Raw genomic sequence first — 16,133 nt, forward strand, 5'->3', positions numbered from 1 at the left:
GAAGGAACGTGTACCTAGGGACATTTGCATGTCTAAATCACATTGTCAACGCTTCTCCGGAAGACACTCCTGATGCCATTGGTCCAATCACTAGAGGTTGGGTTCAATAAACTGGATTGAAGACTCAAGAACGAACTATCATGTTGTGCTGGACGTTTCTTCCTGCATTGGACTCAGGCTGTTTGTGTACTGATATGAACAGCTTCTGTCCAGGGGGGATTTGCAGGCTCAGCCCTTAATGTATGTGCTCTTTGTCATTTCCGGCGGAAATGGCTAAACAAAACACAAAAGACAATGCCTACGGGTTAGTACAGCCTTCCACCCTCTAAGGGCCGAAAATGTATCTCTCTCTACAGTATACAGAGGACTGATTACTGGAATGTGTTATAGACTAATTCTGCAGCAGCCATGTTTGGTATCTATCTAAAATGTGTCCTCTGAAGAGAACTCTGAAGCTATCTACAGTATATGGATATATGACTCTGTGGTAACTTGTATTTGTCCTGGGTGAACTCTAAAGGACTATGCAAATGTGATTTATTGTCCTCTCAGGAATTCTGTCTTACAGTATTTACATTGGTCTCATCCCCCACACAAGCCTTTAGATGCTGTGACATGCTGTGGAGATTGGGCCTGGGTGATCATGTTGCTGTAAACTTGGTATCGTTTGATTGGTCAAAAGTGGCTGGTTTTGGTTTGGAAGATTTAGACCTTTAGATGTTATAAATGGAATGAAATTTGTTCTGTCTCCTATCCTGTATCCTGTCCATTGGAGAACGGTTGCATTATATGTTCTAATTGCCTAGACTTCAAGCCTTCTGGTCTAGTAGGCATCTTTTTGTTCAAGCTTTCTCTTGTAAGTTAACCTAAGGATATACAGTGCCTTCAGAAAGTATTCACACCCCTTGACTTTTTCCACATTATGTTGTGTTACAGCCTGAATTTATATTTTAAATTGTGAAATTATGTTTCTCAATTTTTTTACTAATGAATGAAGAGCTGAAATGTCTTGAGTCAATAACTATTCAACCCCTTTGTTATGGCAAGCCAAAATAAATTCAGTTACAGAAATTATTGGCTGTGATAAGAGAAAACTAGTAGTTACTTCACAATACTAACCTAATTGACAGAGTAAAAAGATGGAAGCCTGTACAGAATAAAAATATTCCAAAACATGCATCCTTTTTGCAATACTGCAAAAAATGTGGCAAAGCAATGTATTTGTGGTCCTGAATACAAAGTGTTATGTTTGGGGCAAATCCAAAAGAACACATTACAGAGTACCACTCTCCATATTTTCAAAGATATTTTCAAAGATAGTGGTGGCTGGGTCCTCTCCTTTTTCGTGCGGCGCTCGGCGTCACCGGTCTTCTAGTCATCATCGATCCACTTTTCATTTTCCATGTGTTTTGTCTTGTTTTTTCTCACACCTGGCTTCAATTCCCTCAATTATTTGTTGCGTATTTAACCCTCTGTTCCCCCCATGTCTTTGTGTGGGATTGTTTATTGTAAGTGCTTGTGCACGTGTTGATTGGTGTGCGACGGGTTTTTGTACCCAAATGTCTTGTTATTTTTATGCCGTGGGTTTTGCTATTAAACTGCTCCGGCTATTACCAAGTTCTGCTCTCTTGTGTCTGACTTCCCTGCCACCGATTACGCACCCCTTACAGAATTCCACACCAACTATATGGAGTCAGCAGGAGCAGGTGCCCCTGGAATAGGGGTGGAGGAGCGCTTCTGGGAGCATACGGCCATGGACCGTGTTGTCCAAACTATGGACAGCTGGGAGAGACAGGGAGTTCCTCCAGCACCTCCACCAGCACAACCAGGGTCTCCACTACTCACCCCCCCTTCACCTGGTCCCAGTGGGATGATGGGACGGCTGCACGCTGCCAGCGTTTCCTGTTACAGCTCGACCTCTACCTGGAAACCGTCAACCCGGCTCCTTCAGGTCATGAGAAGGTGTCCACCCTCGTCTCGTGCCTCTCTTGAAAGCCTTGGAGTGAGGAAAAGGAGATGCGGCGCTGGACCATTTCGAGGATTTCACCCACCGCTCTACCCTCAGGTGGATGGTCAAAGACTGCCCGGAAGCGGTGAACGTCTCTTTCATCTGAGGCAGGGGACGAGGAGCGCCCAGGAGTTCGCCAAGGGTTTTCGAACCCTGGCCGCCGGCGCGGGATGGAACGATAGGGTCCTGATCGACCACTATCGCTGCAGTTTGAACGAAGACTTCCATTGGGAGTTGGCCTGCAGGGACACCACCCTCACTTTTGACCAGCTGGTCGACCTGTCCATTCGGCTGGATAATCTGCTGGCCACCCACGGACGTCCAGATCGGGTTCTATCGATTCCATCCCCCATGACATGTTTCTAAAGGACTGTAACGGAACTTTGAGTTTTTGTCTGGATGAAATGCTCGCGCCTCATGAAGATGGATTACTGGGCTGAACACGCTAACAAGTGGCTATTTGGACATAAATGATGGAACTTTATGGAACAAATCAGTAATTTATTGTTGAACTGGGATTCCTGGGAGTGCCTTCTGATGAAGATCATCAGATTCCAAAATGATTTCAAAATGGCTCTGGCTGTTTTGGGTTCTGAGCGCTGTTCTCAGATTATGCTTTTTCGGTAAAGTTTTTTTGAAATCTGACACAGCGGTTGCATTAAGGAGAAGTCTATCTTTAATTCTGTGAATAACACTAGTATCTTTTATCAATGTTTATTGTTAGTATTTCTGCAAAATCGCCGGATGTTTTGGAATCAAAACATTACTGCACGTAAGGCGCCAATGTAAACTGAGATTTTTGAATATAAATATGCACATTATCGAACAAAACATAAATGTATTGTGTAACATGATGTCCTATAAGGGTCATCTGATGAAGATCATCAAAGGTTAGTGATTCATTTTATCTGTATTTCTGCTTTTTCTGACTCCAATCTTTGTCTGGAAAAATGGCTGTGTGTTTTTTCGACTTGGCGGTGATCTAACATAATCATATGTTGTGCTTTAGCTATAAAGCATTTTTGAAATCGGACACGATTTGTAGTTAAAATGAGTGTCTGTGTGCCTGGGAGGTGATATGAGAAAACAAGTGTATGAGAACACCACCAAATATCCTTGCTATGTGGCATGACACGCAACCCCCTGGGCACAGACGTCAGATCAACATTTATTTTTCATTTGTCAACTAATTGGAATTCAATGTGAAATCAACATAAAATGTCACCATGTCATTACAAAAAAATATGAAATTCCCTTGAGTTGATGATTTTTTACAAATCCAATCAGTTCTCCACGTTGATTCAACGTCATCACATTGTTCCTAGTATTTTTCCTTCTATATGCTTGGTCAGCATAAGTTGAACATTTACTGCTGAGTAATTGTAGATACTTAGCCAGTCATTTCATTATATATTAACCAAATATGTTAAAACACAGTATTTCTTTAAATCAAATCAAATGTATTTGTCACATACACATGGTTAGCAGATGTTAATGCGAGTGTAGCGAAATGCTTGTGCTTCTAGTTCCGACAATGCAGTAATAACCAACGAGTAATCTAACTAACAATTCCAAAACTACTACCTTATACACACAAGTGTAAAGGGATAAAGAATATGTACATAAAGATATATGAATGAGTGATGGTACAGAGCGGCATAGGCAAGATGCAGTAGATGGTATCGAGTACAGTATATACATATCAAATCAAATCAAATCAAATTTATTTATATAGCCCTTCGTACATCAGCTGATATCTCAAAGTGCTGTACATAAACCCAGCCTAAAACCCCAAACAGCAAGCAATGCAGGTGTAGAAGCACGGTGGCTAGGAAAAACTCCCTAGAAAGGCCAAAACCTAGGAAGAAACCTAGAGAGGAACCAGGCTATGTGGGGTGGCCAGTCCTCTTCTGGCTGTGCCGGGTGGAGATTATAACAGAACATGGCCAAGATGTTCAAATCTTCATAAATGACCAGCATGGTCGAATAATAATAAGGCAGAACAGTTGAAACTGGAGCAGCAGCACAGCCAGGTGGACTGGGGACAGCAAGGAGTCATCATGTCAGGTAGTCCTGGGGCATGGTCCTAGGGCTCAGGTCCTCCGAGAGAGAGAAAGAGAGAAGGAGAGAATTAGAGAACGCACACTTAGGATTCACACAGGACACCGAATAGGACAGGAGAAGTACTCCAGATATAACAAACTGACCCTAGCCCCCCGACACATAAACTACTGCAGCATAAATACTGGAGGCTGAGACAGGAGGGGTCAGGAGACACTGTGGCCCCATCCGAGGACACCCCCGGACAGGGCCAAACAGGAAGGATATAACCCCACCCACTTTGCCAAAGCACAGCCCCCACAACACTAGAGGGATATCTTCAACCACCAACTTACCATCCTGAGACAAGGCTGAGTATAGCCCACAAAGACCTCCGCCACGGCACAACCCAAGGGGGGGGGGGGGGGGCGCCAACCCAGACAGGATGACCACATCAGTGACTCAGCCCACTCAGGTGACGCACCCCCTCCAGGGACGGCATGAGAGAGCCCCAGTAAAGCCAGTGACTCAGCCCCTGAATAGGGTTAGAGGCAGAGAATCCCAGTGGAAAGAGGGGAACCGGCCAGGCAGAGACAGCAAGGGCGGTTCGTTGCTCCAGAGCCTTTCCGTTCACCCTCCCACTCCTGGGCCAGACTACACTCAATCATATGACCCACTGAAGAGATGAGTCTTCAGTAGAGACTTAAAGGTTGAGACCGAGTTTGCGTCTCTGACATGGGTAGGCAGACCGTTCCATAAAAATGGAGCTCTATAGGAGAAAGCCCTGCCTCCAGCTGTTTGCTTAAAAATTCTAGGGACAATTAGGAGGCCTGCGTCTTGTGACCGTAGCGTACGTGTAGGTATGTACGGCAGGACCAAATCAGAGAGATAGGTAGGAGCAAGCCCATGTAATGCTTTGTAGGTTAGCAGTAAAACCTTGAAATCAGCCCTTGCTTTGACAGGAAGCCAGTGTAGAGAGGCTAGCACTGGAGTAATATGATCAAATTTTTTGGTTCTAGTCAGGATTCTAGCAGCCGTATTTAGCACTAACTGAAGTTTATTTAGTGCTTTATCCGGGTAGCCGGAAAGTAGAGCATTGCAGTAGTCTAACCTGGAAGTGACAAAAACATGGATTAATTTTTCTGCATCATTTTTGGACAGAAAGTTTATGATTTTTGCAATGTTACGTAGATGGAAAAAAGCTGTCCTTGAAATGGTCTTGATATGTTCTTCAAAAGAGAGATCAGGGTCCAGAGTAACGCCGAGGTCCTTCACAGTTTTATTTGAGACGACTGTACAACCATTAAGATTAATTGTCAGATTCAACATAAGATCTCTTTGTTTCTTGGGACCTAGAACAAGCATCTCTGTTTTGTCCGAGTTTAAAAGTAGAAAGTTTGCAGCCATCCACTTCCTTATGTCTGAAACACATTCTTCTAGCAAGGGCAATTTTGGGGCTTCACCATGTTTAATTGAAATGTACAGCTGTGTGTCATCCGCATAGCAGTGAAAGTTAACATTATGTTTTCGAATGACATCCCCAAGAGGTAAAATATATAGTGAAAACAATAGTGGTCCTAAAACGGAACCTTGAGGAACACCGAAATTTACAGTTGATTTGTCAGAGGACAAACCCTTCACAGAGACAAACTGATATCTTTCCGACAGATAAGATCTAAACCAGGCCAGAACTTGTCCGTGTAGACCAATTTGGGTTTCCAATCTCTCCAAAAGAATGTGGTGATCGATGGTATCAAAAGCAGCACTAAGGTCTAGGAGCACGAGGACAGATGCAGAGCCTCGGTCCGATGCCATTAAAATGTAATTTACCACCTTCACAAGTGCCGTCTCAGTGCTATGATGGGGTCTAAAACCAGACTGAAGCATTTCGTATACATTGTTTGTCTTCAGGAAGGCAGTGAGTTGTTGCGCAACAGCCTTATGAGATGAGTATGTAAACAAAGTGGCATAGTTTAAAGTGGCTAGTGATACATGTATTACATAAAGATGCAGTAGATGATATAGAGTACAGTATGTACGTACACATATGAGATGAATAATGTAGGGTATGTAAACATTATACAGTGCCTTACGAAAGTATTCGGCCCCCTTGAACTTTGCGACCTTTTGCCACATTTCAGGCTTCAAACATAAAGATATAAAACTGTATTTTTTTGTGAAGAATCAACAACAAGTGGGACACAATCATGAAGTGGAACGACATTTATTGGATATTTCAAACTTTTTTAACAAATCAAAAACTGAAAAATTAGGCGTGCAAAATTATTCAGCCCCCTTAAGTTAATACTTTCTGGCGCCACCTTTTGCTGCGATTACAGCTGTAAGTCGCTTGGGGTATGTCTCTATCAGTTTTGCACATCAAGAGACTGAAAAATTTTCCCATTCCTCCTTGCAAAACAGCTCGAGCTCAGTGAGGTTGGATGGAGAGCATTTGTGAACAGCAGTTTTCAGTTCTTTCCACAGATTCTCGATTGGATTCAGGTCTGGACTTTGACTTGGCCATTCTAACACCTGGATATGTTTATTTTTGAACCATTCCATTGTAGATTTTGCTTTATGTTTTGGATCATTGTCTTGTTGGAAGACAAATCTCCGTCCCAGTCTCAGGTCTTTTGCAGACTCCATCAGGTTTTCTTCCAGAATGGTCCTGTATTTGGCTCCATCCATCTTCCCATCAATTTTAACCATCTTCCCTGTCCCTGCTGAAGAAAAGCAGGCCCAAACCATGATGCTGCCACCACCATGTTTGACAGTGGGGATGGTGTGTTCAGCTGTGTTGCTTTTACGCCAAACATAACGTTTTGCATTGTTGCCAAAAAGTTCAATTTTGGTTTCATCTGACCAGAGCACCTTCTTCCACATGTTTGGTGTGTCTCCCAGGTGGCTTGTTGTTTAACTTTAAACAACACTTTTTATGGATATCTTTAAGAAATGGCTTTCTTCTTGCCACTCTTCCAGAAAGGCCAGATTTGTGCAATATATGACTGATTGTTGTCCTATGGACAGAGTCTCCCACCTCAGCTGTAGATCTCTGCAGTTCATCCAGAGTGATCATGGGCCTCTTGGCTGCATCTCTGATCAGTCTTCTCCTTGTATGAGCTGAAAGTTTAGAGGGACGGCCAGGTCTTGGTAGATTTGCAGTGGTCTGATACTCCTTCCATTTCAATATTATCGCTTGCACAGTGCTCCTTGGGATGTTTAAAGCTTGGGAAATCTTTTTGTATCCAAATCCGGCTTTAAACTTCTTCACAACAGTATCTCGGACCTGCCTGGTGTGTTCCTTGTTCTTCATGATGCTCTCTGCGCTTTTAACGGACCTCTGAGACTATCACAGTGCAGGTGCATTTATACGGAGACTTGATTACACACAGGTGGATTGTATTTATCATCATTAGTCATTTAGGTCAACATTGGATCATTCAGAGATCCTCACTGAACTTCTGGAGAGAGTTTGCTGCACTGAAAGTAAAGGGGCTGAATAATTTAGCACGCCCAATTTTTCAGTTTTGGATTTGTTAAAAAAGTTTGAAATATCCAATAAATGTCGTTCCACTTCATGATTGTGTCCCACTTGTTGTTGATTCTTCACTAAAAAATACAGTTTTATATATTTATGTTTGAAGCCTGAAATGTGGCAAAAGGTCGCAAAGTTCAAGGGGGCCGAATACTTTCGCAAGGCACTGTATTAAGATGCATTGTTTAAAGTGGCTAGTGATATATTTTATATCAATTCCCATCAATTCCCATTATTAAATTGGCTGGAGTTGAGTCAGTGTGTTGGCAGCAGCCACTCAATGTTAGTGGTGGCTGTTTAACAGTCTGATGACCTTGAGATAGAAGCTGTTTTTCAGTATTTCTTTAACGTAATCATCGCAGTACCATTACTCAAAGCCCCTAAAAACGTTGGGGTTATTGGGTTAAATGTTACAGGCTCTGCATACTGTCCAAAGGATATCAAATAATACTCACAACAATGTAAAATATTTTGGAATTTTATTCTGACATAAATATGTAATGTCTTACTTTAGTGATTCAGTCCTATAGTGCAGGATTCTCCAAAAAATACTGTTAATCTAAAAATGAGAACCATGATTATTTGCTTCAATCATATACACGTACCCATACTGTGAATGCATTCATCAGATTTGTGAGATTGTTTAAGAGTGAACCCCCAGGGAGGCTATACTTGAATAACCATTGGGGTCATGGGACGTGATAACTGGGGTGAGCAGCTACTGCCTGTGTAGCACTGGCAGGTGAACTTCTCTGCTAAGGTGAGTAGGTCAGCAGAGGAGGGTATTCCGATGGCCACGTACTTTCGCTGGGACTTTAGGAGGCGGAAGTTGTCCGGGTTCAGGTGCAGGTAGTCATTGGAGTTGTAGTCCTTTCTGACACAGCGGCCATTGCCCTGGCAAAGGACGTCACTACAGAGTTTGGCGGCAGCGGTCACGTTAGCGATGTATGGGTTGAGGGTGGATGTCAGGTATGTGGATAATGCTTCACATGAAGCCTGAAAGGAGAGAGAGGGGGGTGGGGGGTGAGATATTAAGGAACTTGTTCTTGGGATGGAATGTTGGATGAATTATATAGAGGATAGAAAGAAGGGGGCTACAAATGGACATGTCATATCCAAGTTTTGTGTCACCTGACAACATGTGAAAGGTGATATGATAAGCATAAACATTCCGTACTTTCCGTTTTTTACATAAATAGCAAATGTAACAGCGTGCCATCATTGGTCAGCACTTCCTTGAATTTCACGTTTCTGCAATTTCATGTTTCAACAAGTAGTGATGAAGCCCATCTATCTTCCACGTTGAGCCATGAGAGCTTGACATGCATATCATTAATATTAACTCCCCGTGTACTTTTATGGACCACCCGCGCTGCTCTGTTCTGAGACAATTGTAATTTTCCTAAGTCCCTCTTTGTGGCATCTGACCACATTACTGAACAGTAGTCCAGGTGTGACAAAACTAGGGCCTGTAGGACCTGCCTTGTTGATAGTGTTGTTATTAAGAACGCAGCGCAGCACTTTACTCGGGACAGACTTCTCCCCATTTTAGCTACTGTTGTATCAATATGTTTTGACCATGACAGTTTACAATCCAGGGTTACTACAAGCAGTTTAGCAACCTCAATTTCCACAATATTCATTACACAGTTTAGTTGAGATTTAGGCTTTAGTGTATGATTTGGGCCAAATACAATGCTTTTCATTTTTGAAATATTTAGGACTACCTTATTCCTTGCCACCCATTCTGAAACTAACTGCAGCTCATTGTTAAGTGTTGTAGTCATTTCAGTTGTTATAGTAGCTGACGTTGAGTCATCTGCATACATAGACACACTGGCTTTACCCAAAACCAGTGGCATGCCGTTAGTAAAGGATGAAAAATGTAAGGGGCCTAAACAGCTGCCCTGGGTAATTCCTGAGCTTACCTGGATTATGTTGGAGAGGCTTCTATTAGACAGGTTAGACAGGTAACTCTTTATCATCAAAACAGCAGGGGGTGTAAAGCCATAATACATCATTTTTTCTAGTAGTAGACTATGATCGACAATGTCAAAAGCTGCACTGAAGTCAAACAAAACAACCCCCTGCAATCTTTGTATCATCAATGTATCTCAGCCAATCATCAGTCATTTGTGTAAGTGCTTGTTGAATGTCCTTCCCTATAAGTGTGCTGAAAGTCTTTTGTCAATTTCTGTAAAATAGCATTGAATCTGGTCAAACACAATTTTTTCAAAAAGTTTACTAAGGGTTGGTAACAGGTTGATTGGTCGGCTATTTGAGCCAGTAAAGGGGACTTTACTATTCTTAGGTAGCGGAATTACTTTTGTTTCCCTCCAGGCCTGAAGGCACACACTTTCTAGTAGGCTTAAATTGAAGATATGGCAAATAGGAGTGGCAATATCGTCCTCTATTATCCTCAGTAATTTTCCATCCAGGTTGTCAGACCCCGGGCCAGGTCGATTAGAAAGGCCTGCTCGCTGAAGTATTTTAGGGAGCGTTTGATAGTGATGAGGGGTGGTCATTCGACCGTGGACCCATTACGGACGCAGGCAATGAGGCAGTGATCGCTGAGATCCTGGTTGAAGACAGCAGAGGTTTATTTGGAGGGCAAGTTAGTCAGGATGATATCTATGAGGGTGCCCATGTTTATGGATTCATGGTTGTACCTGGTAGGATCTTTGATCATTTGTGTGAGATTGAGGTCATCTAGTTTAGATTGTAGGATGGCCGGGGTGTTAAGCATATCCCAGTTTAGGTCACCTCACAGTACGAACTCTGAAAATAGATGGGGGGCAATCAATTCACATATGGTGTCCAGGGCACAGCTGGGGGCTGAGGGGGTCTATAACAAGTGGCAACAGTGAGAGACTTATTTCAGGAAAGGTGGATTTTTAAAGAAAAGCTCAAACTGTTTGGACTCTGCCCCCTTTGGCAGTTCAATCTTGACGGAAAATGTTGTAGTTGGGGATGGAAATTTCAGAATTTTTGGTGGCCTTCCTAAGCCAGGATTCAGACAAGGCTAGGACATCAGGGTTATATATGATAGATGTTAAAACTATGTATTGCTACCACTGTATCATCAAAGGCATTATCTACATTTCCGAGATAGTCAAAATGTAATCTGTTACAAGCAAGTTATGAACCTTGTTTCTTAGGCTACATATGTTAATATCGCCTATTTTTAGCACCTTTCTGGGTTGTTTGATTGTTGGCGCATACAAAAATATATTTTGCTGTTCTGCTTAAGAATGGAAGGTTGGGGATTGGCTGAAAATTTCTAAGAGCTGAAGAATCTAGATTACGTTTCTTCCGAAGGGGTTTCACCATAACAGTTTTTAGTTCGGTTTGGAAAGTGCCTGTGAATACGGAGTGATTAACAATACCTTGCAATTAAAAAATGTTTTGAAGAAGGTGGTGGGGATATGATCGAGAAGGCAGGTAGAAGGCTTAAGTTGTGATGTCACTTTCCTGAGCATGTCTGAGTAAAACAGGGAAAATAAATCCACAGTGCCTTTACATGTTAGGCTAGGGCACATATCATCAAACTTCTCTTCAGGTCTTGCTTGACTGATACCCAGCCTAATGTTGGTTATCTTACCTCTGAAATATGCCGCAAATCCATCACACTTAGATGTGGAGGAAAGTTCACTTAGGATTGAGGGGGTAGGATTTATCAGGCCATCAATGGTCAAGAAGAGCATCTTTAAATTATTCTGATTAATAGTGATCAATTAAGAAAAATGAGTCAGTCTGGCATTTCTAATGGCCTTGTTAAATATGCCAAGATGCTCTCTCAGAATATCATAATGGACCTGCGATTTAGACTTTCTCCCCTTCCACTCTGCCTTTTTGCAATTTATCTTTAATTTATTTAGTTTCCTCACTCATCCAAGGGGCTCTCCATTTGGATGTGGACTTTTTCAACTTTACTGTAGCTATGGTATCAATGGTTACTCTTAATGTGCTATTAAAATCATCAACTAAATCATTACAAGAGGAAGGCAGAATAGGTAGTGTTGTTCATGCACTGAATAAAATCTGTAGCAACGTCAGAGGTAAGATAATAATGTTAATAATGTGTTCAGTATTACCCTGCGCTATTGGCAACAAGGTAATAAAATACACAGTGGTGACCAGATAAAGCAACATCAACAATAGAGGATATGTCAATAGAAAGCCCCTTGGTAATAATCAGGTCCAGAGTATGGCTGCAATTATGGGTGGGCCCAGTGGTTGGTTCAGTGCTTTGGTGGCATTTACAGGGTTTTGGCCAGCACTGGTGGCTAACATTTAAACAGTATAGCATGATGCTCAAAAGGCCCAAATTCGACAAACTAAATTTCCTTACAGCCGAGAGCAGTATTAAAAGTAGAGGCTGTCCACCCACCCTTTTTCCCTTTTCTGATAGAATATCAAAAGCTGTAGTCCAGAGGGGAGGCTTCAATAAGAGCGGCACTAGAGTCTGATGACAGCCATGTTTCAGTGAGAAACATGCAATCAACTTTGCGCTTAGTAATGATGTCATTCATGAGAAAGGTTTTACTCGTGATTGCTCTAACATTTAAAAGCATATTCAATGGGGCATCTGCCTCGAGGTGACACATGGAATAACATCCAAATTATTAACGTTACAACCATTTTTTCTGACAGTCTCCAATCTAACAGAATGGTAGGAGATGACAGTTTGTATAAACTCACTAGAAGGCGGAGTTAAAGGAAGATAAATTAGGTTACTCACAATACCCGTAGTGACATTTCCATAAGATTTGATATGCTTTCCAAGTCTTTTGTTAGTTATTCTGACAGGGAGAACTGGAGCATTACCAGACCCTGTCCGCCAGTCTCAAAAACAGTTTGCGATGATGCTGGAAATAATCCTGAAACATCTCCGTACTTACTAAAAGTGTGCTGTTATTTTAGTTATAAGTTATTCTGTCCCCTCATTGTTTTCATTTACTTATTTCAGCAATGTTGAGGGTTTTCTGTATAGTTGTCAATGTTGGTGGGGCATATTATTCAGTGTTAATGTTACTCCTGAATCACGATGATAAATATAATAGTTTTTCTTCCGTGTATTTTTAGCAAAGATTTACTTTGTACTCCAAAGTGTAAGAATACAGGTGAAATCAGTTACTGCCACATACATGGAGGCATAGCAGGAAGGAATGCTGTGAACCAAGAGGTTGGGCATTCAAATCCCACGTAAGGACATGTTGAATAACAATTACTGTATAAATAAACATACATGATATAGTCAAATATATATTGTCCTTTGAAAACACTATGCTAAAAGCACTTGTGTGTATCATAAAGACTCATTTTTGTTTGCAGGGCATCGCCTGTGAAATCATGTGTCATATCATCAAATGTGAAGTGTTCCAAAAACATACTGTATAGTTTCACATGATTTCACAGGTGAAAAAATAATAATAATAAATGCATTGGTTTACCGGGTCAGCGCTTTGCTCAAGGGCACATCAACAGATTTTTCACCTTGTCGGCTCAGGTATTTGAACCAGCAGCCTTTCAGTTGCTGGCCCAACATTCTAACCCAGTGCTCTTCAACCCTGTTCCTAGAGAGCTACAATCCTGTAGGTTTTCCCTCCGACCCTAATCTAGCGCAACTGATTATAATAATTAGCTGGTTGATAAACTGAATGAGGTTAGTTCTAACTGGGGTTGAAGATGAAACCTACAGGAGGGTAGCTCTCCAGGAACAAGGTTGGGGAGCCCTGCTCTAACCACTAGCCTACCTGCCGCCATGCCAACATCATCACATATGAAGTGTTCCAAAAACATGTTTTCACATGATTTCACATGTGCAGAACTGGTATATGTCACGTGAAATCATGTGATTTCTCTGTGAGGTTACTGCACCACCACTCAAAAAAGCTTTTTACATTGAAGTATTCAATGACATTTAAGCAAAACATAGTACAGATTAAATAAGTGTACTTTATATTTCATCACGGGACATAAAATGAGAAATGTGGAGGGGTGTATTTGAGATTACCTTGTCAGTATAGTCGGCACTGGCTCCCCAGAGCACTGACCCGGAAGCCCCCAATGCTGCACTTTCTCCAATACTTCTGATCAGATCCTCCTGGGAATGACAGACACACAGAAACTCCTGCATGAAACTCAGCTGAAGTAAAAAAAATACATTTGTAATAGTGTGTGCACTGCATGTCTTAAATGTTCTTGTGAGTTATCAGCATTTAGTGAGCACACTTTTTAATAGCACAAAGGTAAAGATAACATAAAAGTCTATTGAAATTGTGTAGCACTCAATATTGAACTATTAAATAATTGACATCTAATGTCCTCACCGTACTGAGAAACTTATTTCGGTCACGGTAGAGTGGGCATGAGTACACATAGATGGGCACAGTGTAGGGGCGTTTGGGCAGAGCTGCCACCCTCACTGCCTCCTGAACGCGGTTTCGGACGAAAAGTGCCACGTTGGCGCTGTTGTTCAGCGACGCAGGCAGGTAGACTGAAGGGTATAGAGCCGTGCTGGACTCCCAAAGCCACAAAAGCTCGTCGTTCTGGCTCTTGGTCTTGTCGGAGCATTGCCCTGTGTAGTCTGGCTTCTCCCAGCCATAGTTGTAGCAATCGGGGAACAGATAGAACCCCCATTGCTGGCTGGGCCGCTGGCTGATACCTAGCATCATGGTTCCCTCCATGTAGTTGCGGGCTGCAGTCTGAAACTGCTTCTTGGCCTCAGTGGTTGCTTGTGATGGGGACAAAGAGGGGTCCTTCTCTCGAGCGTAGGCGATGGACAGTTGACGGTAAATATTCTTGGACCCCCAGTTTCTGTCCCACAGGGGGCGCCAGTCTTCCCAGTCAATGACGGCCAGACCCGGGGTCGTGTCAGAGGGGATGTAATGATTGATGTCACCGTAGGCCTTAATCAGGTGGGCCGTCAGGTTGCCCTTTTGGGGGATGCCACCATTGAACTGGCGATGGTTGTTGGGGTCAACGTGAGGGTACAGGCCCAGGCGGTCGACGTAGAACAGGGTGAGGAACTGACCGGGAACAGCAGCAGGCGTGGTCACTGCTTTGAAGGACCAGGTGTCCAGTGGGATCTGCAGCCTCTTGCATGCAGGGGTCGGGGTATTCCATATACCCACAAACGGATGACCGTCAAACAGTGGGGGCTCCGTTGTAGGTAGGGGGGAGACGAAACTAAGACACGCCAGAAGGGAGAGGGCAAGGGTGGGGAGTAGCTGGGGAGCGCCCCTTTTTATCTGGGGGAACTGGTCCATCGTGACTCCTCTGTTAGAACAAAAATACAGAAATACAAGTATGTGGCAACTGGCAGTGGAGGAATGTGACTTCCCAACAATCTCTGTATAGCTACAGTGAGGTACCTTATTTACGTGTCTTTTCAGATATCTTTACATCTTAGCCAGTGATGGCCATAGCAGAGAGAAAAGGTGATAGAGCCAGTGGTGGCAGTTATTAGAACATTCCATACACAAGCTGTTGATGACGATGTTCAACTGTTACAAAGTCAGATGACAGACTAATATTACGGATGTTACCAAACAGCCAAAAGGCAGCCTACTAGTCCTTACCTGTGCGTAATACGCGGTTGGAGCACACTGACGCAGTAGAGAAATCATATTTTTATACATTTGGGTTAATCTATCCCATTTGATGTAATCTTGTGTCAAGTGCTCATTAAACATGTTCCTGTTTGTTGTACATTATGGTTTATCATTCAAGAGCTTTATCCGTTGTTCCAAGAAGGACTGTTATTGACTATTTAATAGACCGATTAGAGAGCGACAGAGCAGAGCAAGGACATGCAATGGTTCATATTTGCAGAATTTCAATCTGGCTGTCAAGGTATACTTGTCTCTGGTATCTGAAAATAACAGGAGATGATATATCACCTGTTATTGTGAAGCTATTGCTCAACCTTTTGACAAACCTCCGGTCTTGACAGAATTCTTGACATATGAAATGGGAGTGGGTAGAACAAAAACCTAGTATAGGCCTAAGTTCCAAAGCCGGCCTGATTGGACAATATACCCTATGCACTTATATCACTTTCTGCAAATCAAACATTTTCCATGACCTGGTAGATAAAAAAATAGGCATATTAATAATATAATTTTCTTCTCCTCTGGATGGGAGCACAAGTTGCGGGCACGTCAGGCTCCGAATCAGATTGCAGGCTTTGGGGTGAGAGAACAGTTAAGTGCTATGATCAAGCAGCTACCACACTTATGTCAACCAGTACAACAGGTCTGGTACATTTCTGTAAAACTATTTATTTTACTGTTATCTGGTCTCCTATCTCTTTTCTGTACTCAGGAAAACACAGATGCCCTTCAAGGCACCTGACCTCTGGAGTGTGCGGAGGTTATCAGTGTTTGTCTGCAGTTAACAGCCTTATACACTGTTACATTGCGTGCGTGTAAGAGAGAGAATGTGGCCAAGTAATCATGCAATAGAATCCAAGTGTTAGGGGTCACTTTCAGGGTAATTTAATGGCTTCTAAGGGCTGATTTAAGGGCTACTAAGGGCTGATTTAAG

At 42.6% G+C, this 16,133-nt stretch overlaps 1 protein-coding gene and 1 long non-coding RNA gene across 2 annotated transcripts in view; one reads left to right on the plus strand and one right to left on the minus strand.

Moving 5' to 3' along the window:
- Positions 1 to 16,133, plus strand: part of LOC149985165 (uncharacterized) — a 529,398-nt gene that overhangs the window by 453,895 nt on the left and 59,370 nt on the right. The gene's annotated exons all lie outside the window — the stretch shown is intronic.
- Positions 8,046 to 15,194, minus strand: LOC110492772 (hyaluronidase-like). The gene is made up of 4 exons (XM_021567256.3): positions 15,167 to 15,194; positions 13,916 to 14,864; positions 13,600 to 13,689; positions 8,046 to 8,579 (listed from the first exon to the last, which is right to left on the minus strand). Exons 2-4 carry the CDS (start codon positions 14,852 to 14,854, stop codon positions 8,250 to 8,252), a joined length of 1,359 nt encoding a protein of 452 aa, XP_021422931.3. The 5' UTR covers positions 14,855 to 14,864; positions 15,167 to 15,194; the 3' UTR covers positions 8,046 to 8,249.

The sequence above is a fragment of the Oncorhynchus mykiss genome, chromosome 2 (genome assembly GCF_057628025.1).
Source record: "Oncorhynchus mykiss isolate SJ-2025 chromosome 2, ASM5762802v1, whole genome shotgun sequence".
In the NCBI taxonomy this organism is placed as follows: domain Eukaryota; kingdom Metazoa; phylum Chordata; class Actinopteri; order Salmoniformes; family Salmonidae; genus Oncorhynchus; species Oncorhynchus mykiss.

What these genes read in the sequence shown, in the direction of transcription:
- LOC110492772 (XM_021567256.3), bottom strand. Translation starts at nt 14,854, where the DNA reads ATGGACCAGTTCCCCCAGATAAAAAGGGGCGCTCCCCAGCTACTCCCC. An exon ending in GAAATAAGTTTCTCAGTACG is followed by an intron (nt 13,690 to 13,915) that starts GTGAGGACATTA and finishes TGTCATTCCCAG; the next exon opens with GAGGATCTGATCAGAAGTAT. An exon ending in GTGCCGACTATACTGACAAG is followed by an intron (nt 8,580 to 13,599) that starts GTAATCTCAAAT and finishes CTCTCCTTTCAG; the next exon opens with GCTTCATGTGAAGCATTATC.